The sequence below is a fragment of the Aethalodelphis obliquidens genome, unplaced genomic scaffold (genome assembly GCF_003676395.1).
Source record: "Aethalodelphis obliquidens isolate GAN/ISIS:26980383/991018 unplaced genomic scaffold, ASM367639v1 scaffold72, whole genome shotgun sequence".
Taxonomy (NCBI): Eukaryota; Metazoa; Chordata; class Mammalia; order Artiodactyla; family Delphinidae; genus Aethalodelphis; species Aethalodelphis obliquidens.
This window is the reverse complement of record NW_020838016.1, coordinates 3974272-3998758: the sequence shown is the minus strand read 5'-3', so window position 1 is coordinate 3998758 and position 24487 is coordinate 3974272. Positions and strand designations below refer to the sequence as shown.

Here is a 24487-nt window from a genome sequence, read left to right as displayed (position 1 = left end):
CCACAGTGGCTGTATCAATTTACATTCCCACCAACAGTGTAAGAGGGTTCCCTTTTCTCCACACCCTCTCCAGCATTTATTGTTTCTAGATTTTTTGATGATAGCCATTCTGACTGGTGTGAGATGATATCTCATTGTAGTTTTCATTTGCATTTCTCTCATGATTAGTGATGTTGAGCATTCTCTCATGTGTTTGTTGGCCATCTGTATATCTTCTTTGGAGAAATGTCTATTTAGGTCTTCTGCCCATTTTTGGATTGGGTTGTTTGTTTTTTTGTTATTAAGCTGCATGAGCTGCTTATAAATTTTGGAGATCAATCCTTTGTCAGTTGCTTCATTTGCAAATATTTTCTCCCATTCTGAGGGCTGTCTTTTGGTCTTCTTTATGGTTTCCTTTGCTGCGCAAAAGCTTTTAAGTTTCATTAGGTCCCATTTGTTTACTCTTGTTTTTATTTCCATTACTCTAGGAGGTGGGTCAGAAAGAATCTTGCTGTGATTTATGTCATAGAGTGTTCTGCCTATGTTTTCCTCTAAGAGTTTGATAGTTTCTGGCCTTACATTTAGGTCTTTAATCCATTTTGAGCTTATTTTTGTGTATGGTGTTAGGGAGTGATCTAACTTCATACTTTTACATATAGCTGTCCAGTTTTCCCAGCACCACTTATTGAATAGGCTGTCCTTTCTCCACGGTACATTTCTGCCTCCTTTGTCAAAGATAAGGTGACCATATGTGCGTGGGTTTATCTCTGGGCTTTCTATCCTGTTCCATTGATCTATATTTCTGTTTTTGTGCCAGTACCATACCGTTTTGATAACTGTAGCTTTGTAGTATAGTCTGAAGTCTGGGAGCCTGATTCCTCCAGTTCCTTCTTTCGTTCTCAAGATTGCTTTGGCTATTCGGGGTCTTTTGTGTTTCCATACAAATTGCAAAATTTTTTGTTCTAGTTCTGTGAAAAATGCCAGTGGTAGTTTGATAGGGATTGCATTGAATCTATAGATTGCTTTCGGTAGTAGAGTCATTTTCACAATGTTGATTCTTCCAATCCAAGAACATGGTATATCTCTCCATCTATTTGTATCATCTTTAATTTCTTTCATCAGTGTCTTATAATTTTCTGCATACAGATCTTTTGTCTCCTTAGGTAGGTTTATTCCTAGATATTTTATTCTTTTTGTTGCAATGGTAAATGGGAGTGTTTTCTTGATTTCACTTTCAGATTTTTCATCATTAGTATATAGGAATGCCAGAGATTTCTGTGCATTAATTTTGTATCCTGCCACTTTACCAAATTCATTGATTAGCTCTAGTAGTTTTCTGGTAGCATCTTTAGGGTTCTCTATGTATAGGATCATGTCATCTGCAAACAGTGACAGCTTTACTTCTTCTTTTCCAATTTGGATTCCTTTTATTTCCTTTTCTTCTCTGATTGCTGTGGCTAAAACTTCCAAAACTATGTTGAATAAGAGTGGTGAGAGTGGGCAACCTTGTCTTTTTCCTGATCTTAGTGGAAATGCTTTCAGTTTTTCGCCATTGAGGATGATGTTTGCTGTGGGCTTGTCATATATGGCCTTTATTATGTTGAGGAAAGTTCCCTCTATGCCTACTTTCTGCAGGGTTTTTATCATAAATGGGTGTTGAATTTTGTCAAAAGCTTTCTCTGCATCTATTGAGATGATCATATGGTTTTTCTCCTTCAGTTTGTTAATATGGTTTATCACATTGATAGATTTGCGTATATTGAAGAATCCTTGCATTCCTGGAATAAACCCCACTTGATCATGGTGTATGATCCTTTTAATGTGCTGTTGGATTCTATTTGCTAGTATTTTGTTGAGGATTTTTGCATCTATGTTCATCAGTGATATTGGCCTGTAGTTTTCTTTCTTTGTGACATCCTTGTCTGGTTTTGGTATCAAGGTGATGGTGGCCTCGTAGAAGGAGTTTGGGAGTGTTCCTCCCTCTGCTATATTTTGGAAGAGTTTGAGAAGGATAGGTGTTAGCTCTTCTCTAAATGTTTGATAGAATTCGCCTGTGAAGCCATCTGGTCCTGGGCTTTTCTTTGTTGGAAGATTTTTAATCACAGTTTCAATTTCAGTGCTTGTGATTGGTCTGTTCATATTTTCTATTTCTTCCTGATTCAGTCTTGGCAGGTTGTGCATTTCTAAGAATTTGTCCATTTCTTCCAGATTGTCCATTTTATTGGCATAGAGTTGCTTGTAGTAATCTCTCATGATCTCTTTTATTTCTGCAGTGTCAGTTGTTACCTCTCCTTTTTCATTTCTAATTCTATTGATTTGAGTCTTCTCCCTTTTTTTCTTGATGAGTCTGGCTAGTGGTTTATCTATTTTGTTTATCTTCTCAAAGAACCAGCTTTTAGTTTTATTGATCTTTGCTATTGTTTCCTTCATTTCTTTTTCATTTATTTCTGATCTGATTTTTATGATTTCTTTCCTTCTGCTAGCTTTGGGGTTTTTTTGTTCTTCTTTCTCTAATTGCTTGAGGTGCAAGGTTAGGTTGTTTATTCGAGATGTTTCCTGCTTCTTAAGGTGGGCTTGTATTGCTATAAACTTCCCCCTTAGAACTGCTTTTGCTGCATCCCACAGGTTTTGGGTCGTTGTGTCTCCATTGTCATTTGTTTCTAGGTATTTTTTGATTTCCTCTTTGATTTCTTCAGTGATCACTTCATTATTAAGTAGTGTATTGTTTAGCCTCCATGTGTTTGTATTTTTTACAGATCTTTTCCTGTAATTGATATCTAGTCTCATGGCGTTGTGGTCAGAAAAGATACTTGATACAATTTCAATTTTCTTAAATTTACCAAGGCTTGATTTGTGACCCAAGATATGATCTATCCTGGAGAATGTTCCATGAGCACTTGAGAAAAATGTGTATTCTGTTGTTTTTGGATGGAATGTCCTATAAATATCAATTAACTCCATCTCGTTTAATGTATCATTTAAAGCTTGTGTTTCCTTATTTATTTTGATTTTGGATGATCTGTCCATTGGTGAAAGTGGGGTGTTAAAGTCCCCTACTATGAATGTGTTACTGTCGATTTCCCCTTTTATGGTTGTCAGTATTTGCCTTATGTATTGAGGTGCACCTATGTTGGGTGCATAAATATTTACAATTGTTATATCTTCCTCTTGGATCGATCCCTTGATCATTATGTAGTGTCCTTCTTTGTTTCTTCTAATAGTCTTTGTTTTAAAGTCTATTTTGTCTGATATGAGAATTGCTACTCCAGCTTTCTTTTGGTTTCCATTTGCATGAAATACCTTTTTCCATCCCCTTACTTTCAGTCTGTATGTGTCTCTAGGTCTGAAGTGGGTCTCTTGTAGACAGCAAATATATGGGTCTTGTTTTTGTATCCATTCAGCCAATCTGTGTCTTTTGGTGGGAGCATTTAGTCCATTTACATTTAAGGTAATTATCGATATGTGTGTTCCTATTCCCATTTTCTTAATTGTTTTGGGTTCGTTATTGTAGGTCCTTTCCTTCTTTTGTGTTTCTTGCCTAGAGAAGTTCCTTTAGCAGTTGTTGTAGAGCTGGTTTGGTGGTGCTGAACTCTCTCAGCTTTTGCTTGTCTGTAAAGGTTTTAATTTCTCCATCAAATCTGAATGAGATCCTTGCTGGGTAGAGTAATCTTGGTTGCAGGTTTTTCTCCTTCAACACTTTCAATATGTCCTGCCACTCCCTTCTGGCTTGCAGAGTTTCTGCTGAAAGATCAGCTGTTAACCTTATGGGGATTCCCTTGTGTGTTATTTGTTGTTTTTCCCTTGCTGCTTTTAACATGTTTTCTTTGTATTTAATTTTTGACAATTTGATTAATATGTGTCTTGGCGTATTTCTCCTTGGATTTATCCTGTATGGGACTCTCTGTGCTTCCTGGACTTGATTAATGATTTCTTTTCCCATATTAGGGAAGTTTTCAACTATAATCTCTTCAAATATTTTCTCAGTCCCTTTCTTTTTCTCTTCTTCTTCTGGAACCCCTATAATTCAAATGTTGGTGCGTTTTATGTTGTCCCAGAGGTCTCTGAGACTGTCCTCAGTTCTTTTCATTCTTTTTTCTTTATTCTGCTCTGCAGTAGTTATTTCCACTATTTTATCTTCCAGGTCACTTATACGTTCTTCTGCCTCAGTTATTCTGCTATTGATCCCATCTAGAGTACTTTTAATTTCATTTATTGTGTTGTTCATCGTTGCTTGCTTCATCTTTAGTTCTTCTAGGTCCTTGTTAACTGATTCTTGCAATTTGTCCATTCTATTGTCCATTCTATCTCCAAGATTTCGGATCAACCTTACTATCATTATTCTGAATTCTTTTTCAGGTAGACTGCCTATTTCCTCTTCATTTGTTAGGTCTGGAGGGTTTTTATCTTGCTCCTTCATCTGCTGTGTGTTTTTCTGTCTTTTCATTTTGCTTATCTTACTGTGTTTGGGGTCTCCTTTTTTGCAGGCTGAAGGTTCGTAGTTCCTGTTTTTTGTGTCTGTCCCCAGTGGCTAAGGTTGGTTCAGTGGGTTGTGTAGGCTTCCTGGTGGAGGGGACTAGTGCCTGTGTTCTGGTGTATGAGGCTGGATCTTGTCTTTCTGGTGGGCAGGTCCACGTCTGGTGGTGTGTTTTGGGGTGTCTGTAGACTTACTATGATTTTGGGCAGCCTCTCTGCTAATGGGTGGGGTTGTGTTCCTGTCTTGCTAGTTGTTTGGCATAGGATGTCCAGCACTGTAGCTTGCTGGTCGTTGAGTGAAGCTGGGTGCTGGCGTTGAGATGGAGATCTCTGGGAGATTTTTGCTGTTTGATATTATGTGCAGCTGGGAGGCCTCTTGTGGACCAGTGTCCTGAAGTTGGCTCTCCCACCTCAGAGGCACAGCACTGAGTCCTGGCTGCAGCACCAAGAGCCTTACATCCACAGGGCTCCTTAATTTGGGATGATTCGTTGTCTATTCAGGTATTCCACAGATGCAGGGTATATCAAGTTGATTGTGGAGCTTTAATCCGCTGCTTCTGAGGCTGCTGGGAGAGATTTCCCTTTCTCTTCTTTGTTCTGACAGTTCCCAGGGGCTCAGCTTTGGATTTGGCTCCGCCTGTGCGTGTAGGTCGCCGGAGGGCGTCTGTTCTTTGCTCAGACAGGACGAGGTTAAAGGAGCCGCTGATTCGGAGGCTCTGGCTCACCCAGGCCGGGGGGTAGGGAGGGTCACGGAGTGCGGGGCGGGCCTGCAGCGGCAGAGGCCGGCGTGACGCTGCAGCCTGAGGCGCGCCGTGCGCTCTCCCGGGGAGCCGTCCCTGGATCCCGGGACCCTGGCAGTGGCGGGCTGCACAGGCTCCCCAGAAGGGCGTGTGGCTAGTGACCTGTGTTCGCACACAGGCCTCCTGGCGGCGGCAGCAGCGGCCTTAGCGTCCCATGTCCGTCTCTGGGCTCCTCACTCTTAGCCGCGGCTCGCGCCCGTCCCTGGAGCTCTCTCTAGCAGCGTTCTTAATCCCCTCTCCTCGTGCACCAGGAAACAAAGAGGGACGTAAAAGTCTCTTGCCTCTTCGGCAGGTCCAGACCCCTCCCCGGACTCTCTCCCGGCCAGCCGCGGCGCACCAGCGCCCTGCAGGCTGTGTTCACGCCGCCAACCTCAGTCCTCTCCCGGCGCTCCGACAAAAGCCGGAGCCTCAGCTCCCAGTCCCGCCCGCCCCGGCGGGCGAGCAGACAAGCCTCTCGGCTGGTGAGTGCCGGTCGGCCCGATCCTCTGCGCTGGAATCGGTCCGCTTTGCCCTCCGCACCCCTGTTGCTGTGCTCTCCTCCGCGGCTCCCAAGCTCCCCCACTTCGCCTCCCGAAGTCTCCACCCGCGAAGGGGCTTCCTAGTGTGTGGACACTTTTCCTCCTTCACAGCTCTCTCCCGCTGGTGCAGGACCCGTCCCTATCCTTTTGTCTCTGTTTAGTTTTTTCTTTTGCCCTAACCAGGTACGTGGGGGGTTCCTTGCCTTTTGGGAGGTCTGAGGTCTTCTGCCAGCGTTCAGTAGGTGTTCTGTAGGAGTTGTTCCACGCGTAGATGTATTTCTGGTGTATCTGTGGAGAGGAAGGTGATCTCCGCGTCTTACTCTTCTGCCATCTTCCCGGAAGTCCATCTTTAGCTTTGAAATACAGTTTTCTAGATACAAGATTTTGGGTTGATAGCGTTTTACTTTCAGCACATTGACTATGTTATCCTGCTTCCTTCTGGCCTTTACTGTGTCTGATGAGAAGTCAGCTTTTAAACTTATTGGGAGTTCCCTTGTGTGTAATGAGTTACTTTTCTCTTACTATTGATACTTTTCAAGATTTTTTAATCTTTGGCATTCATCATTTTCACTGCGATACATCTGGTTGTGGATCTCTTTGCAGCTATCCTGCTTGGACTTTGTTGAGCTTTGAAAATGTGTAGATTCATGTTTTTCATCAAATTTGGAAGTGATTAGCCATATTTCTTCAAATTTATTTCTACACCTTTCTTCTCCTGGTACTCCCATTATACATGTCAGTGTACTTAATGAATCCCACATTTCTCTCAGGCACTGTTCATTTTTCTTCATTTTTTTTTTCTCTCTGCTCTTCAGATTACATAATCTCTATTGATATGTGTTCAAGATAACTGATTTCTCTTCTGCCAGCTCAGATCTGTTGAGCACCTTTAGTGACTTTTTAATTTCCATTGTTGTACTGCAGAATTTCCATTTGATTCTTTTTTTTATATTTCTATCTTCATATTCATGTTCTCTATTTAATGAGAGATAGTGTTATTATACTTTTAATTCTTTAGACATGGTTTTCTTTAGTTCTTTGAACATATGTATAATAATTGCTTTGCAGTTGTGGGCCAAGTTTCTATTGCTTGGGGTTTTTTTCCTACATATGGATTACATTTCCCTGTTTCTTTGTCTCATAATTTTTTGTTGCAAACTGACCATTTTAGATAATATATTGCATATGTGATACATTGTAAAATAATAATTTAGCTACTCTTGATATTCATTCTTTATCCTCCTAGAGATAGTTGTTGTTGATTGCTTGGTCATTTATTTGGAGTAACAAACTCTGTGAGGTCTGTTCTCTTGCAGTATGCAGCCTCTGCTGTCCCTACTCAGATCTTTTTTTCCCTTGTTTTTTTATTATTTAGCCTGTGTCAGCCCCTTATTAATCAAAGGTTGTGCTTAAACCTCCTTAGCAAGTTAGATTTTTACTGTTGGATGTAGGTGTGGCTTTTGAAAGCTGCTATCACAGTTCAGGTTGTTTACTTTGCCCCATGGTCAGCCAGGGGACCGGCAGCTTAGAAGGTCCCTCACTGATTGCTCCTGAGAAGGGCAGTCTTGGGCCATGTACAGTCTTCCAGACTAACAGGAAAACATGTGATTTAATTTATCTATGTTATTTATTTTAACTTTAATTTTTTAGAGCAGTTTTAGGTTCATAGCAAACATGAGGAGAAGGTAAAGAGAGTTGCCATCCCATAGACCCCCTGCCTCTACATGTGCATAGCCTCCCCCACTATCAACAACCAACACCAAACAGGTTGTTTTGCTGGGGAGAGGGTATGCCAAGCTCCTCACGCCACCATTCTAGAAATCCTGCCCTGGTTTGAACACTTTAAAAGAAAATTCAATAACCTTTTTGAGCCAGACTTCTGATTTTTGTTTTAAACATTGGTATTTAAAAACAAAGAAAGGAGTAAAGGAAGAAATACACATACACCCTTAGTAATACATTTGCTTGTTTAAAAGTATTCCTGAGGGGCTTCCCTGGTGGCGCAGTGGTTGGGAGTCCGCCTGCCGATGCAGAGGACACGGGTTCGTGCCCCGGTCCGGGAGGATCCCACATGCCGCGGAGCGGCTGGGCCCGTGAGCCATGGCCACTGAGCCTGCGCGTCTGGAGCCTGTGCTCCGCAGCGGGAGAGGCCACAACAGTAAGCGGCCCGTGTACCGCAAAAAAAAAAAAAAAAAAAGTATTCCAGGAATTTGTGAAGCAAAACCTTAAATTCTCAATCCCTCTCTTTCTAAAGGTAACCACTGTTAATAGTTTAATGTGTGTCCTTAAGGATTCTTCAGAACCTTCAGAGAGAGAGAGAGCCTCAGGTTATGAAAAAAAAATTAAATAAGTGATGCATGAACTGCTTCCATAAAAATGACTGCTTCTTTTGTGTTTCTAGTCACTCATACCTAGAAAAATTCCTAACGGAACAGATGATGGAAAGGAGGGAGGATGTATGGCTTCCACTCATCTCCTATAGAAATTCATTAGTCACTGGAGGTGAAGATGATAGAATGTCCGTGAACAGTGGAAGTAGCAGCAGCAAAACCTCCTCAGTAAGGAATAAGAAAGGACGACCTCCACTTCACAAAAAACGAGTAGAAGGTAAGTGTGCCTTTATACTATGAGGCAAATAGTGTGCCTGATAGTATCAAGAAAAATAAAGTGGTAAATAATCCGTTGAAGCAAGATAATACTGTTAAGCACATTATTTCCTTGTATGTTTCATATACACTGAGAGGTTCAGCCACAAAGGTTGTAACAGACAAAACTGGACAGAAGCGGGTCAAGGAAAAAGAGCTTGAAAAAGCATTGAACACAGAGGAAGATAGGCACAGAGAAAAAGAGGAGACAGGAAGGTTTATAAAACTGATCCCCTTACCATAGATCTCTAATACGTTAAAATTTAAAATAAGACAGTCATAATGTTATTCTATCAAAATGCATCCTAATATAGGAGAGATTTTGGTAAATTGAGGATGGAACTCTGCAGCACAATGAATATACCAGAACAACTTTCCATTTCCACCACTTGGTTGGATAATTTATTTTTGTATATTAAATTAGTGATGGCCAGATCTGGTTTTTTAACCCTCATAGGCTATGGGGAACAGGGAGTTGAACTGTCATGAAAATGCGATCAATAATAGATATTCCTATATCCAAAAAGACTAAAGATTGCTTTATTAAACAAAGCATTAGTCTTAAACTAAGAAAACTCAAAGTAAAAATGCTTATTTCCCCAAATAATCTTGCTCCATCTCCATGCTTCTCCTAATAGAATCTCTCCAAAGCAAGAGAGGACAGTGATCTGCATCACGCTCTGTTGCCCCTGTTCACAACCTTCTGTTTACCTCTGCTGCTAAAAAATAGTGACTCATCAAAGACTTTGCTGAGATCTGCAGCAAAATTAATTAGAATTTAAGTCTAATGTTTCTTTCATCATTGGGGAGGCAGTATTAACTATTGATGAAGAGCACAAACTCTTAAATTCAGAGTTCTAGAATTCAGACTTGGCTTTCTCGTTTTTCAGCTGTGTAACCTTTGAGCATGTTACTGAACCTCTCTAAGCCTCAATCACTGATCAGATGAAGGATGATCTGAGTATCTGTCCTGTTAGCTATTGTGAATATTAAATTAGATACTTCCCCAAAAAAACTTAGCGCACACACAGTGATTACTTAGCACAGTGCTTGGCACATAGGCAGCATTTGATAAATGTTAGCTGCTGTTGTCATCATATAGTAATGCCCCTTTTCTTGCATCAGTCAGTAGATTAGGCTGAATGTATATTTTGAAGAGAATAAAAGATTTGAAAATATTTACAGACTTGATAGTAAAGTTTAAGATTACCTTTCAAGTTTCAGTTTTGGGGCTTAAAATCTTTTTGGCCCAGAAAATGAAAATACAGAACCCTGTCGTTATAGTATAAGATCCTGAACTGTTCTCTAAAGAATGATGCCAGTCATTTCCTTTCGGAAATGTCTTCTAGAGCAGGGTGCCCTTTTTATCAGGGCACCCCACATCTATTCCTCTATCTGTATTTTTTTTCTGCTCACAGCTTTTCTTAGATGTAATGGTCATCTTAGCCAGAGTTCATCAAATCCTTGCTATACCAAGAATGTGTTTTACGTGCATTACATCACTTAATCATTTATTTGACTAATATTTGTAAAGCACTTAGGTCAGTCCCTGGCACATAATAAATGCTGTATAGATGTTTTATAAATCAATTCTGAGTTCAACAGTATTATCCAGGTTTTACACAGAAGAAACCAAAGGCTTAGAGAATTTAGGTAACCATTTATCTATACATTAATGGAGCAGTTAGTATTATCGTCCTCAGGACGGAGAAGCATATATGGACCAGATAACCTAATTTGGTAATCATTAAATTGCAAAAAAGAAAACTTGCTCCATATCAGTTTCAAATTTACCAAGTAACTAAGGTAAGTTACATGTCCAGAACCCTTAAGCAACAGAGTTTCATCTGTTTGGAATGAAGATGAGAGAGCTTTGCAAGAAGTGTTTTCATTGAGGAATCTTGAGGGTTAGGAGGATCTCTTCAAGAAGAGTGAGTTCTTCCTGAAGTTACTCTTTTACCAAGCACCTTCCTAAGAACTGTACTAGATGCTGGAGATTGGGTATTAATTCCCAGTGAAGAAAGGGAGACAGAGAAGCAGGCAATTTCAGTTCAGCGTGGTGAGTGCTCTGATGGGCCAAAAACGTTCTTTGGAAACATACAGGGAGTGACCAAACTCGTAATGAATCAGGGAAGATTTTTCTGGAAAGGATGACATGTAGTAGAAAGCTGAAAGATGGTTTACCAGGTTAAGAACCTAAATAAGACCATTCCTATGATCATAAAATTTTAAGTGCAGCAGAGAATAAAAGTTTTGAATTAAATGTTGAATGAAAAGTGGTATGAAGAAAAGATGTAACATATCTTTGCTGAAGAGATTCAGTAGTGAGCTTCAGATCAGTGGAATGACCTTAACCAGACAATAGGTAGGTATTTCCAGGAACAGAAAAGCCTATCCAGAACATACATGTGTCTGACAAAATTTTAGAAACTGGAGAATACACTGAGAGAGAGAGAATGCTTGATGGCAAAGGAGGAGCCTCACATGCACATGTCTCTGAGACTTATTGGGGGAGGAAAAACAATGGGATTCATACTACATTTTGTGATTAAAATTCTTCAGAAGGAAACACATAGCAGTAATACTATTTTTTAAGTCTTCCCACATCAAGAAAATGCAGTTGACCTAGAACAGTGGGGTGAGGGGGAGCATTAGGGGCACCAGCCACCTATGGAGTTGAAAATCCGTATCTAACTTTACAGTCCATGTACTTGATTCTGTATCCGTGGATTCAGCCAACTGTGGATCGTGTAGTACTGGAGTACATACTTATTTTTAAAAATCTGCGTTTAAGTGGACCCATGCTGTTCAAACCGTATTGTTCAAAGGTCAACTGTAATTTAGAATTTTGTAGGTAGAACTTCATGTAGCATTTTATCAGGATTTAGATATGCAAATAATGCTATAAATAGTAATTTAATCTGTTCAAATCTTTATAAATGATCTTTAGAAGAAGGAAAAAATAGTGCCTGGTCTCTTGAAGAAACTTAAATCTAATTACAGAGATAACATATACACATGACAGATCACCTGCCAATGCAGGACAGTGTATAATTGAGCCCTAAGTGAGCGAGAATGATTTTGTTTCCTCTGGAAGCTAAAAAAGAATGGTAAGTTGGGGGCTGAGTGGGGTGATCAGAGAAGACTTCTCTAAAGAGGTAGAAGTTAGAGGCATGAAATCAGTGAGTCCCTCAATCCAGCCCCGCAAGTATAACCTGGCCAAAGAGTTACTTCTCTGGTGACCAGTGCCTAATTGTGTAACAGGATTTGCTGATTTCTCAGTAAAGGCCAGCCAGATTTTAAGTGCTGTTGCCTGGCGCCCCTCTAAGACCCAGTAAATAGGCCTTTTATTGCTTGAGCAAAAGGAAGTTTAGAGGGGTCTCTCTGGCTGGCCACATTCTTCCCCTTCTGTAGGGATGGAGGGACTTGTAAGAGATGATAATGTAGGATAGCTAACATTTGATGTTTACATACATTACCTTATTTAAGCCTTACAACTCAATGAGGTCAGTTACCAATATCCCCTTTTGTATATGAGCAGACTGAATTTTGGAAATTTAATAGCTTATACAAAGTCACACAAGTGAGTGGTGTAACTGGAATTCAAACCTAGGCAGTCTACTCCAGAGCCATGCTCTTTAAATCTATGCTATAACTTCTACCAGAGTTCATTCCACCCATGACACTCTGTGACACTCATTAACTGGAATTTTACAGATGAAAGTCTGGATAATACGTGGCTGAACAGGACTGACACCATGATTCAGACTCCTGGCCCCCTGCCGGCACCACAGCTCACTTCCACTGTTCTGCGAGAGAATAGCCGGCCCATGGGAGAGCAGATTCAGGAGCCTGAGTCTGAACATGGTTCTGAACCTGACTTTTTACACAAGTAAGTAGTAAAAAAATTGTTTTCTTGGCATAAAACCTGCAACTGTTAAAGTAAGAAAAATTATTTCATCTGAGCGTATTGTTTTCTCAGTTAATGAGAAAACAAAACCAGAGTTTAAATAACTTATATTAGAAGATGTATAATAAGTCTGCAAACACTTGTGGATCTCAGTTCCTCAAAGTCTAGAGACCTATAGATGCATGGTGTCTTACTAAGTGCTGATTTCATTTGGAGTTTGCAGATTCATTGGGCAGGTCTGTTTCTTCTCAGAGATTTGCCAAGAACACATGCAGGTTTACTTCCTTGGCGAGAGAGCCTAGAAGAGTCTCTGCTAAGGTTGTTCCTAGTCTGAACACCAAATAGACTATTACTTTTATCAGCCATTTAATTAATAGTACTTTGTCTTGGTTTATATTTTAAACTTGAACTGTTCATAGATTAAGAATTGTTAAAGCAGTGATAAATTCTGAGAATAGCGGTCCTTTCTGTAGGATAATCAAGCTCTTACCTTTTTTTTACTGCACTAGCGATTAAACTGTTTTCTAGTACCACGGCTCTGAAAATCTTGGAAAAGGCAGGGTGATGGCATGACTTTTGCTTTGAAAACCTTAACTTTTTCTTTGTTATTTTCCATTCAACTTTGAAAGTCTGTAAGCTCCTCACTTGTGTTTCTGTTCATATTAGAGTAATGCTGTGAATTACTCTGATGGATAAGAGAGAATTCTCACTAGAACTCAACAAATTTAGCAGGTTGAAAATAGAAAGGGGCAGTGTTACAAGAATTCAGATCCTGGGTTTTCATAAGGAATCTTTGCTCTGAGGATCTGCCTTCTTCAAAGCTGAAAGGATCATCTTTGTCAGCCACTGCATAACTGGGCCATCTTAGAGGGTAGTTTGCCTTATGACCAGCACTCCCACTCCATTTCCTACTGGGGGAGGGGGGGTATCCTCCGTATTGGAGCCTTGCTTCCCTGACCTTACCATGTCAGTCCCTCCTGGCTGTGGTCTGTCGTCTTTTTCCTGCTACAGATTTATAGGTTGAATCAAGGTGGCAGCCTAACATGATATAAAGACAGCTGCTTCGAGAGAACTTTATGCGGCAGATTTTAGCTACCAAAAATCGTTCAAGTTTCCATCCCAAGAGTCATGTTGATTTTATGCAAGTGTCCACGTGCCAGTAAGGATAGAGTACAGGTGATTTGGCTCAGCATGTACCTGAGTCCAAACTTCCTCAGAAGGACTGAGAAAAAATGTGATCTACCCTCCCTTGTTCAGCTCTGGAGAGCTCTGAGCAACGAAGCCAGCATCATTCCTGTCCCTTCGGGGACTGAGTGTGCAGCTAGGAACACTTGTAAGTAGGGCAGCAGCTGGATACAGAAGTGTGAGAAGCGCTCTTGTTTAGCAGGGATTTGGGGAAAGAAGCTGATAATTTAAGCACCTGTTGGGGAGGAAAAAGTTTTCCTCAACCTTCTTAGGGCCCCTGGCTGGGTCTAAAGATTTAACTGACAAAGACAGATTAACAGGAGAAAAGCATACAAATTTTATTAAATTTTTACATGTACATGGGAGCCTTCACAAGAGAATGAAGACCTAAAGAAGTGACCAGAGCAGGAAGCTTTTAAGCCCTTTAGACAAAGAAAATTGTGAAGAAATGACAAGACAAACGAGTTTGGACTGGGGTAGTCCAACTAGGGCTAGGTAGTCCTCATCTTAACTAGGAAGATAAGCATTCGTTTAACAGGATTTGTTTGCACGTTCCTCTGCTGCCATCTCTGGGCTGATAAGAGTCTGTCTCCAGTAAAAGGAGAATTTATTTCCTGCCTTTAGGCAGAAAAGGGGGAACTTTTTCTGTGTTTTACTACTTCGTAATTGCCTTCAGCTCAAAACAGTTTTTATCTCAAAGAAGCATATTTGGGGTGACATATTCTGATTGCCTTCACACCTAACAACTAGCCTCCACAGCCAGCTTCTCTTGGAGACTTAGGGATCTCCAGTTTACTGCCATTTCTGCAAAGACAGGTCCTTTGATAATGATCTCAACCTTGACCCTGGAATAAATCCAGCTAACTCCCCTTACATGGGGATTAGGCCAACCAACTATGGCTGTTTTAGCATGGGACTGATGACCTAAATTCCTCATCTGCTGCCACAAAATGAATAATAGTACCCTCTCTTAGTCCTCAGATGCAGATCTCTTGGTTAGGCCAGCCGAAATTAGAAGACTTAAATCGGAAGGACAGAACAGGAATGAACTACATGAAAGTGAGAACTGGAGTAAGGCATGCCGTGTAAGTGTTACATCAAGTGTCACAAGAACATGATCACTGTGTGATGGTCATTTTGTGTAACGACTTGGGTTTCTCTGATGTTTGGTCTTAGAAGAGGAGTTAAAATCACAATTTAGGATATGCTATGCAGCGTAGGATAGGAATGGAGGACATGGGTGCTTGAGGCTTTCAGCATTTAAATCCTAGTGTGCAACTTGCCAGCCGTGTGGCCTTGCATAAGCTCTAAAACCTCTGTGCCTCTGGTTCCTCATTTGTAAATTTGGGATAATAATGGCACCAATCACTTAAGAGTTCTGTGGGAATTGATACATAGCTAGCTAGTAATATTGTTACTGCATTTAAATTATACTTCCTTCTGATGAGTTGAGATGAAATCTTGAGTTAACCAAATGAATGATTCTTAATTCCCTTAGAGTTCAATATCATAATTTGTGCAGTCTACTGGTTGTAATTGGAAGGTGTGCTTTCATTGGTTAAAAGACGCAGTGTAAGAGCCAGAACTCCAGGTTCTATCAGTCTGAACAGCTTTCTGACTATGCTTTTTCTGTATCAGTCGGGGTCTAATGGAGGAAGATGCTGAGCCCATCTTTGAAGATGTAATGATGTCGTCCCGGAGTCAGTTAGAAGATATGAATGAAGAATTTGAAGATACTATGGTTATTGACCTGGTAAGGAAGTTCAATACATTTTTCTTCTGTTAAAATATGTGAAGGTGTTGGTGTAAGATGATGCTCTTGTTTTCAGAACCCCGTGAGAGGAAGAGGAGGAGGAGGTAACATTGACCAACAGTGGGCAGGGCCCGTGTAGCGCTTGTAGCACTTGTGGGCATTTGGATGAGCTTATGTTTTTCAAGCCTGTTTTCAAAGCAGTCAGATTTTCAATTCTGGCAATAACAGGAACTGGCTCCTTATTACCTTCATGAAAAACAGCTTACACTAGATCTTTCAGTATAGCATGTTCATCTGGCCTCTTGTACTTTAAATTGGAGTCTGTGTACACTGCATTCCAACATAGCAACCAAATGCAGAATATGGACCTTATTTGTTCGATGTGAAGAGACATGTTTAAAATAAGGAAATCTGAATATGGACTAAGTGTAGGTGATATTAAGAAATTTTCTTTGTCAGAAATAGTAATACATGGTAGTTATGTTTTTTAAAAGTTTTTATCTGTTAAGAGATACATACTGAAGTAGTCATACGTGAAATGACATGGAGAAGAAAAAAGCAGGAATTCAATGGAACAAGATTGGCCAAATGTTTGAAAATTGTTTAAGCTGGGTGATGGGTGTATGGGAGTTCATCATACTGCTTTCTCTATGTACTAATTTGCTAGACTGCCATAACAAATACCACTGACTGGGTGGCTTCAACAGAAATGTATTTTCTCACAGTTCTGGAGGCTAGACGTCAAATAGCAAGGTGTCAGCAAGTTTGATTTCATTCTGAGGCCTCTCTCCTTGACTTGTAGGTGGCCATCTTCTCCCTTTGTCTTCACCTGATCTTTCCTCTGTGCGTGTCTCCTCTTCTTATAAGAACATGGATCACATTGGATTAGAACCCACCCATACGATCTCCTTTTACTTACCTCTTTAAATGCCCTGTCTCCACATATGGTCACATTCTGTGGTCTAGGGGTTAGGAGTTCAACATATTAATTTGGGGGGACGTAATTTACCCCATAGCGTTCTGCTTTGTATGTTCTGAATTTTCCATAATGAAAAGGTTTGGTAAGAAATGTAAATGAGACCATATCCAATCTGTAACCCTCCCTCAACCCACCCATCAGTAGCTGTCCATCTACCTGCTCTGGGGAATTTAGTGAAGTTTTGTCACCTAGTGTTTGATCAATCTTATAATTATTCCATGATTGAGAGGTATGTTCTTTGTTTATAGGCCCAAAAATTATTTATATGCATTTACACATTTATTGTAATTTGAAATTTATTTTTATCTAATTTATAATTTATCTAAGTGATAATTAAAAGCCAAATACTGTTACATTTTTCTTTAATGTATGCTCCTGTAAAAGCCAGATTCTTTTCCTTTCAAATTGACCCTTAACAGTTCTTTATATTTATGATACTATTAGAAATATTAGCTGATTATCACAGTTCATTGTCTTAATGTATCTCAGGAAAAAATTAAGTATCTGGCTTCTCTTTCCAGCCCCCATCAAGAAATCGGCGAGAGAGAGCTGAGCTGAGGCCAGATTTCTTTGATTCTGCAGCTATCATAGAAGACGATTCAGTAAATGTTAAATTATTACTGTTCTTTATTATGGTTTCTGGGTCTTGTTTATGCATGAATTTAATAATTGTGTTTCACTTTTTCTAGGGATTTGGAATGCCTATGTTCTGAAGTCTGAAGAAAATTTACAAATCTGGAACTCTATTATTTAGAGCTAGAGGCCTATATACTGTGATAGCTTGTATGGGGAAAAAAACACTTTTGATGTGATCTGATTTGTTTTTTAATCAAATGATTGAGGTCAATCCCTTTTTGCAGTGACAGAAGAGGAGCATGTAAATTACCCAAGAGAATGTTGGTGAATGTCACCTCAGAAAGACTGACCTGAAAAATCATTTGTGTCCTATTATTGGACTTATCCCAATACAGATGTGTGTGTTTTTCTGGAGGGAGGAAGAAATTTTAAATTTTTAAAACAGCTGTCAAGATAAACACTGTAATACACCTGTTTTATGAAAGCTCAGCATTGAGTAAAAAAAAATATTTTTAACTTTATTTTCCTGTTGTACAATTTAAAAACCGTTTTAACATTTTGCCTTTTTATGTTTTAAAAGCTAACCATTTTTATTAAACCTATGAGTAAAGCAGCTCATCCTAATTGCCGAAGAGTGTTTTGGAGCTCACTGGATTTGGTTGGACCTTGTGGAACACAGAAATATGGAGGAGCAGAATACTGACAAGCTAAGATGAAACTCTGACAGTGCATCTCTGCCAAAAACCATATACCCTCTGTGGACATGGATATGAATTCCCCGATTTTATATACTCTTGAATAAAAAGGTTTATTTTTATTTATAAGGGGGCATAAAATAAGACATGTCCAAGCAGCCATTTTTCCAACAGATGCTGTACACCATTCATTTTATATAGATTAGGGAGATTCAAATACAGTACATTTTCTATTGGTATTTGTTCTGTGCATTTTTAGCAACTTCTACCAGCAAATAAAGTATTCTCAGTAAAACAAAAACGGTTCTCAAGTTATCAGTTTGCTGTTTTTACCACTTAGTTCATGCCCTGCCAAATTCAAGTTACATGGACTTCCATTTTCTTAAAAAGATAATCATGAAGAACTCCTTCGCCATTCAAACGTAATTTTAAGTGTAACATAACCGTGTCTACTTCCCATGCACTTAATACCCTTATGCACTAATTTTGTGAATTAATTAAGTTTACCGATTATAGACGTATGTGCTGCATAGAAGTCTGTGCTTAGAGGGTGAAGGTCTTACGCTTACCTTGAAATACAGCAACATTTCAGTGTTAAATGTGCATATTAAGGATAATTCTTTGGGGGAAAGAAATTATGAATCTTCAGGACAGCCTTTAATGGTTTAGAGTTACATTCTGCTTAGACTTTTATGACTTGCTGCTACTGTTATTTTAAAAAGCCCACTTTCTTCCTTTCTGATTTTTAAAGTAAGCCTCAGAACTTCCAAACCAATCCATTTACAGCTGTTTCTGGGCTGGTTTTTAAAGTAAAGTAGCTGCAACAGAGTGATGAGGCTTTCCCTTTTTACCAAAAAACAAAAGCATTTAAAAAAAAAAAATCTGTGCACCCAGTGACTATGTGGGAAAGCAAAATGGATTATTTTATTCATCCTTTTAGTAAACAGACAAAACAAACTTTTCTCAACATTTGTACAGTTCTGAAAAAAACTTGGTCACCAAAAATGTTTTATCTGCTAATTGAGCAATTCCTGGGCTCCAGTTGGGGCTGGGGTCTCGCTTTCCTCCAGAAATGTGGGTTTCACTGGAAGTGAAGGGGCGGGGATGATTGGACTGTCCACCACGCCAGCCCTGCCCGCCTGTGGTTCTGGCCAGGGAGCAGGCTGGGAAGTGCCCTGGCACCTGCACAGATTGATCCTTGGCTTGACAGTTTCACGTGGAAAACAAACAGATGCTGACTTAGAATTGTGGACTACCGTGCAACAGAAAAGGCGTAATATCGACTCCAATGGGTTTCCAGTTCAGTTTGAAGTCAATCGAATTTTTGTATTTTCAGTGTCTCCTTGATTGGTTTTGCTAGTAATTCTGTAAATTGTACATTTGCAATATGAGGTTTTTTTCCTTTTGTACAATTTGAAACTGATGCTTCACCTTTCCTTTAATAAACTATTCAAAATCAGGCTTGTGGTAGTCATCCTATTGTTCCTACTAGGTAAAGCTTTAAAGGGGTGATTTCTTGTCCTGTCGACAGATGATGAAGCTTTCCCTTTTTACCAAAAACTGAGAGTTTGCTCTTTCAGATCATTTGTTAAATGATGGCAAAATTCCTGTATCAAATGAGGCTTTACTTTTTTAAGCAAGCAGAATCTTAGGACTAGCTCATCAGTTTTCTTTCATTCTTTGTATTTCCTTGGAGAGAGTGAGAGACTAGCTAGGCCAAGTGGTCTGTGATTCAAGAGGAAGCCTCTCATGGGCTGCGTATTGGAAGAGGCATTCAGGGATTATCAACTGGTCTGAAGCCTGGGTCCTTCCCCCACCCGAGATCCAGACCCAGCACTTCTGCACGGTTGCCCCCATAGCAGTGCCCTGTAAAGATCACTTGTGTTCTGCATGGCTGCTGAATGAGGGCTTCTCTTGACACTGCTGCCAGGTGTCACTCTGAACAAGACTGTATCCTATACTTTATGGGCCTGACTGTGTTCTTTGGGCCGTGTTCATTAGATGGCCTAAGATGGCTGTGCAGAAGAGGCAGGAATGCAGGGGATAAATCGGCAGGTAAGCTCTCCAGGCAGCCCAGGAGGGAATGTGATGAGCACGGATCTCTGTAGCAGCTCGTCTTGAAGGTTATGTGTTTATAAGATTAGACCAGGGCTTTACCCATGTGTGACTCTACCTTCGGACAAGCTTGCAAACCTCCCAGATGTGCCTTGACTGTGACTCTCCATTGGCCCTGCTCTCAGAAAAGAATATCAAACAAGGAGCAGTGTCTTCATGGGAAACAAAGGCTTAGTGCCTGCTCAGGCTCCACATATCAGACCAAACTCAGGTAAGGTTCCATCCATGCCCTCCTAAGTGCCTTGCTCTGTAGGGGTCTACACTGGGCATCACGTCTTGAAGGATAGCTTTCTGCTCCCAAGGACACATAAATGAGGCATTTCTCATCTCCAGGACAGTAGGGACATGGTCAGTACCTACCTACTAAGGCTGCCACATCTGCCCAAATGTGCTGGCTGGATTCCACATAGGCCCCAGACTGAGGCTCCGCCCACTGAGTAGCCACAGCTTCTGCTTGGAATGGTGGAGATCCCATGCTGACAGGGAAGCAAGAGCATGAGGACCTGTAGTTTCACTAAAATATATATAATAAAGCCACAGCTCGCCAGAAATCCTTTGAAACCAGAAGGACTTAAAGTTCACATCTGTCAAACAGGTGGAGTCTGTGTTGATTCAACAACTCCATCAAGGGTGTTAAGTCAGTGTACTGGGTGAGTGTCTTTCACAGGCTTCTCTTACTCTGGGCAAACCACATCTCACGTGCCAGCAAAAAGCATCAGTGCATCCAGAAGCAGAGAATTGGGCTGGGGAGACCAAGACATGGTCAGGAGAGAAGCTGGAAAGACTTTACACAAACAAGCACTGGAAGGCTGCTCGTGGATGTGCGTGCTCCCATTATTCAAGCAACTCAAAAAGATGCCATCATGCATAAGGTAGGAAAGTTTTCCAAATTTAGTAGCTCTTTGGGTTGATACAATCCCAAGTGGAGCAGACCACCACCTTTCTCACTCCAACCCTTTGGGATCAGACAGTACTGCCTGGGTTCAAATCTCAGCTTCACCACTCATTAGCTGTGTGGTTCAGGACAAATCGGTTTACATACTTAGGGCAGGGACAGTTACAGCAGGACACTCACAGAGCCTCCTACCTCCACCACAACTCACTGTATATCTGCTCTCGGTCTAAACACACATTTGCCAGCGCTCCACTCAGTACACCCAAGTCGTCTCTGGTTACAAGATTCATCATTTTTCTCTGTCCCTTTAAGACGAGACCACAGTTGGGAAAGGCATTCCTAAGAGCAGCTGATGAGAAAACTGACTGCTGCTCTGCAATACACTGAGGCTGGTCTACTTGACAGAGCTTCCAAGATCTTGCAGCTCCGTGTCTCCGCCACCAGCTTGGTTTTCAGATGGGCCAAATCCTAGCTTGACAGACCCCAGAAATTGGATTGGCCAGGCAACTTTAAGCTATTGAGCCACATGCTAACCAACCCGTATGGTTCTTCCTTAGCCAGGAGGCCTCTAAAAGACCAGGAGTCTGCCACCACTCCTTTCCCAGCTCCAATGGCTTACAGTCTTACTGCTGGTGCCAAAGAGAAGTACAAGGAGCCTCTGGCCAAACATCTCTGCCCCCTAGGAACTAACCACCTAGTTAGGAAGACAAAAATACGTTTCAGGCCATATGTTTGCTTCTAAATTTCATCTACTAAAAGAAACCAGGGCTCTTAGAGAAATCACTGAATCTGCAGCTGGGTGAGGAAAATATAAGATGAACCTGGTACATTACCCTGTGTCAAAAAATAAGGAAGTGCACAAAAAATTATTGTGACATATCAAAAAGACTGAGGAACCAGCTTGAAAGAGCACCCCTCTGGCTGTATCACGAAATTCTGAGCATCAAAATAAGTAACAAATTTTTAAAGAACTCATCAGTCTCTCTTTTTTCTTGATTGAATGACTGAATATATTCATTCACTAAAACATTTATGAAACACCTACTGTGTACTAAGCCCAGATTTCAGTTATGAATAATAATATATGATTCTCAATAAACTAGTATAATGTGTGTTTGAAAATTTGATAGGGTGATAGCATAGTAAGAAAAATATATTATTTCAGGAAAAAATGTTTAAAATGAAAAAATAATTTATGCATCTAAATTGATACTAAAAACTTAAGAGAAAGCTCTTTCTTCTTTCCTTGTGGATATAATGATAGGGTTAGAAATACAGTATTTTACCACCAACATAGAACAGCTGATTGAGGCAAGAATCATAATGGATACTAAAAAGTAGTGGATGAAAGTGTGCTGACAGGCTTAAAGAATGCCGATCAGACTCAATTTCATCAATAATGGAAAAACCTAACGTGTTTCCTAATGTAATACAAGGAAAGAACACTCCTGTGTATTACTCCTACCTGGATCTAAATGTCTGTAAACAATCAGACAAACCCAAATTGAGGGACATTCTACAAAATAATTGGCGAACATGCTTCAACAATGTCAATGTCATTAAAGACTATGTAAGACAATGAGCCTTGTTTCATATGAAATAAGCATTGACATTTGGGGGGACAAAAGGTCATGATTCTGCAACTTTCAAATAGGTCAGTAAAAATAGTAATTATATATTTATATAAAAGATGAAGCAAATGTAGAAAATGTTAAGAACTGGGTAATCTAGGTGAAGGGTATACACCTCTTGCAACATTTCCACAGGTTAGAAATTTTCCAAAATAAGTTTTTTAAAATGTGAGAACACGTTTCTGGAAAGAAGTTAATATAGGGTAAGAAATTAATATAGGGTGTATGCCTTACTGAGCATCTATTCTGGTAGACACACACACACACACACACACACACACACACACACAATTACAAACATCATCTTTAATCCTCAACAATTCCTGAAGGAATTGAAAGGATAGGACATATCCTTTAACTGTTATATTATTTAAAAGTAAGAAAACCAAAAGCCTAAGCAGACAAGTACTTCACCCTAAAAGCTTATTATCTCACCTTTAGAGAGAAAAAATTAATTCTTGGGAAAAGAAAGGAAAGCAATACACAGAGGTGTTAAATAAGGGTCAGCGCTAAGTGAATACTATAGTGTTTTCTTTAGTTTTCTTGATTTTTCAGATTTTTACCACAAAAAAATAAGATTTATGCTCAAAAACTGCTGGGATTTTTAATAAAACAATTTTATAGGAAGGCACAAATGAAATCTTTCTAGAATTTAATAAACTTAGCCAAGTTATTACTGGTATTTAGATTCCCAGGTTTCATGACTGAAAAAGGCAGGGATGGGTGCAAATGGCCAGGTAGTAATTACCCTTGGTACATTTACAATGGAATATTTGCATGTTTCCTCCATGGGCGCTGTACCTTCTTGCTGGCCAAGACATCCAGGTCACAACAGATTCGGGCACGTGTAGAGGAAGGCTGGATGATGTCATCCACAAACCCTGGGGAAGCACAGAAAAGGAAGCAAATCATCTGCAGCCCCAGATGCTGCCACCCACCCAACACCACATGGTGCTCAGCCAGGGCACTATCTTCTGCGGCCAACAGTGTGAGCAGGGCCCAACCTGACACAAGAGGAGCTGGGTCCTGTGAACCTTCCTCTGATCCCAGGAGCCCCCTGTTCCTCTGGCAGGTCCCAAACTTCTGGCCTAGGAACACTCGGCAAGAAAAGGAAAATGTGACCCTCTCCCTACCAAGATGAATTCAACAGGGAATCCAATTAAGAAAGTGCACTTTTCTTTTTTTAAAATCACTACAACAATTCCTCCCATCCTGTACATAAACCCCTCTGCAATGTTACTATGCCACTCCTCCCATCAGGAAATGGATTGTATTTCTTCACCTGGCCTTGTAACTTGCCTTGGCCAACAGAATGTGGCAAAAGTAACACTGCAAGTTCCAAACCTAGGTCTCAAGGCACCTTGCAGCTGCCCCACTCTCCCTCTTGCCCTCAGGACACAATGTAAAGCAGTGTGGACTAGCCTCCCTAAGAATAAGAAACCACGTGGAGAGAGAGTCTGACAGCCAGCACCAGCCATGTGAGTGAGGCCATCGTGGACTAGCCCCAGTCAGACCGCCAGATGACACAGCTGCATGACTGATCCCAGGCCCAGCCAGCAGAAGAGCCACCCAGCTCAGCCCAGACCAAACCGCTGACCCTCAGAACTATGAGGGAAAACAAAACAAAACAAAAGGTGGTGGTTTTAAGTCACTTTGTTTTGGGCAGATTTTTCACAGCACTAGGGTGACTGGAACAACGCTAAGAGATTCAGCCATTTCAGCAATGTTGTTTTGATTCTGGTGACAAAGCAGCATCTTTAAGTGATGACTGCTCAGGGACAAACCAGCCCTCACTGGTCTCCAGATTAAACTGGAAGGACAAAGGCAGACTTTCTGGAGTGAAATAAGAAGCAAGTGACCCAACAAACGAACGAAGTTGCCCTCCCCACCACAGGCCCTACCTCTCACGGCTGCAGGAAAAGGGTTGGCAAACTTCTCGATGTACTCTGCCTGAGCAGCCTCCACATTCTCGTGCCCTTTGAAGATGATCTCCACAGCGCCCTGTCACGAGAGGAGTTAGTGAACGCCCCTGGAGGCCCCTGGAGACCTGGGCAGGCCTCCCTCAGCTCATCATCATGGGCATGGTTGCCAGTGTCCTGGTAAATCAAAGTGTACCAGAGACAAGTGCCAGGTCCAGGTGCCTGGAGTTGACCTCCGTGACTCCGGGAGCTGGGATGGATGCTCAGCTGTGGCCCCAATGACGAGCAGCCCAGGCTAAGCCAGGTGTTTGCCTCCCCAGATTCTGTCCTGCTCTCTCCAACTGCATTTATCCTTCTCTGAGGCCAAGATATTTGGCCCAGTTTCCACTGTTAAATCCACAGTTCCCTCATTGA

The 24487-nt window shown here is 40.8% G+C and overlaps 2 protein-coding genes across 3 annotated transcripts in view; one reads left to right on the top strand and one right to left on the bottom strand.

Moving 5' to 3' along the window:
• The window catches only part of STAG1 (STAG1 cohesin complex component), a 431541-nt gene extending 412568 nt beyond the window's left edge, over window positions 1-18973 (top strand). For both annotated transcript variants that reach the window (XM_027091619.1, XM_027091620.1), the window contains 6 exons: window positions 8172-8377; window positions 12133-12307; window positions 14485-14595; window positions 15149-15263; window positions 16764-16844; window positions 16932-18973. In XM_027091619.1, the coding sequence (XP_026947420.1) occupies window positions 8172-8377; window positions 12133-12307; window positions 14485-14595; window positions 15149-15263; window positions 16764-16844; window positions 16932-16955 (712 nt within the window). In that variant the 3' untranslated portion in view covers window positions 16956-18973. The remainder of the gene's footprint in view (window positions 1-8171; window positions 8378-12132; window positions 12308-14484; window positions 14596-15148; window positions 15264-16763; window positions 16845-16931) is intronic.
• A 3759-nt stretch (window positions 18974-22732) lies between these two features.
• The window catches only part of PCCB (propionyl-CoA carboxylase subunit beta), a 90331-nt gene continuing 88576 nt past the window's right edge, over window positions 22733-24487 (bottom strand). Inside the window, exons 14-15 of the mRNA XM_027091621.1 lie at window positions 24056-24155; window positions 22733-23035 (exon numbers count right to left, since the gene is read on the bottom strand). Of these exons, the coding sequence (XP_026947422.1) occupies window positions 22914-23035; window positions 24056-24155 (222 nt within the window). The 3' untranslated portion in view covers window positions 22733-22913. The remainder of the gene's footprint in view (window positions 23036-24055; window positions 24156-24487) is intronic.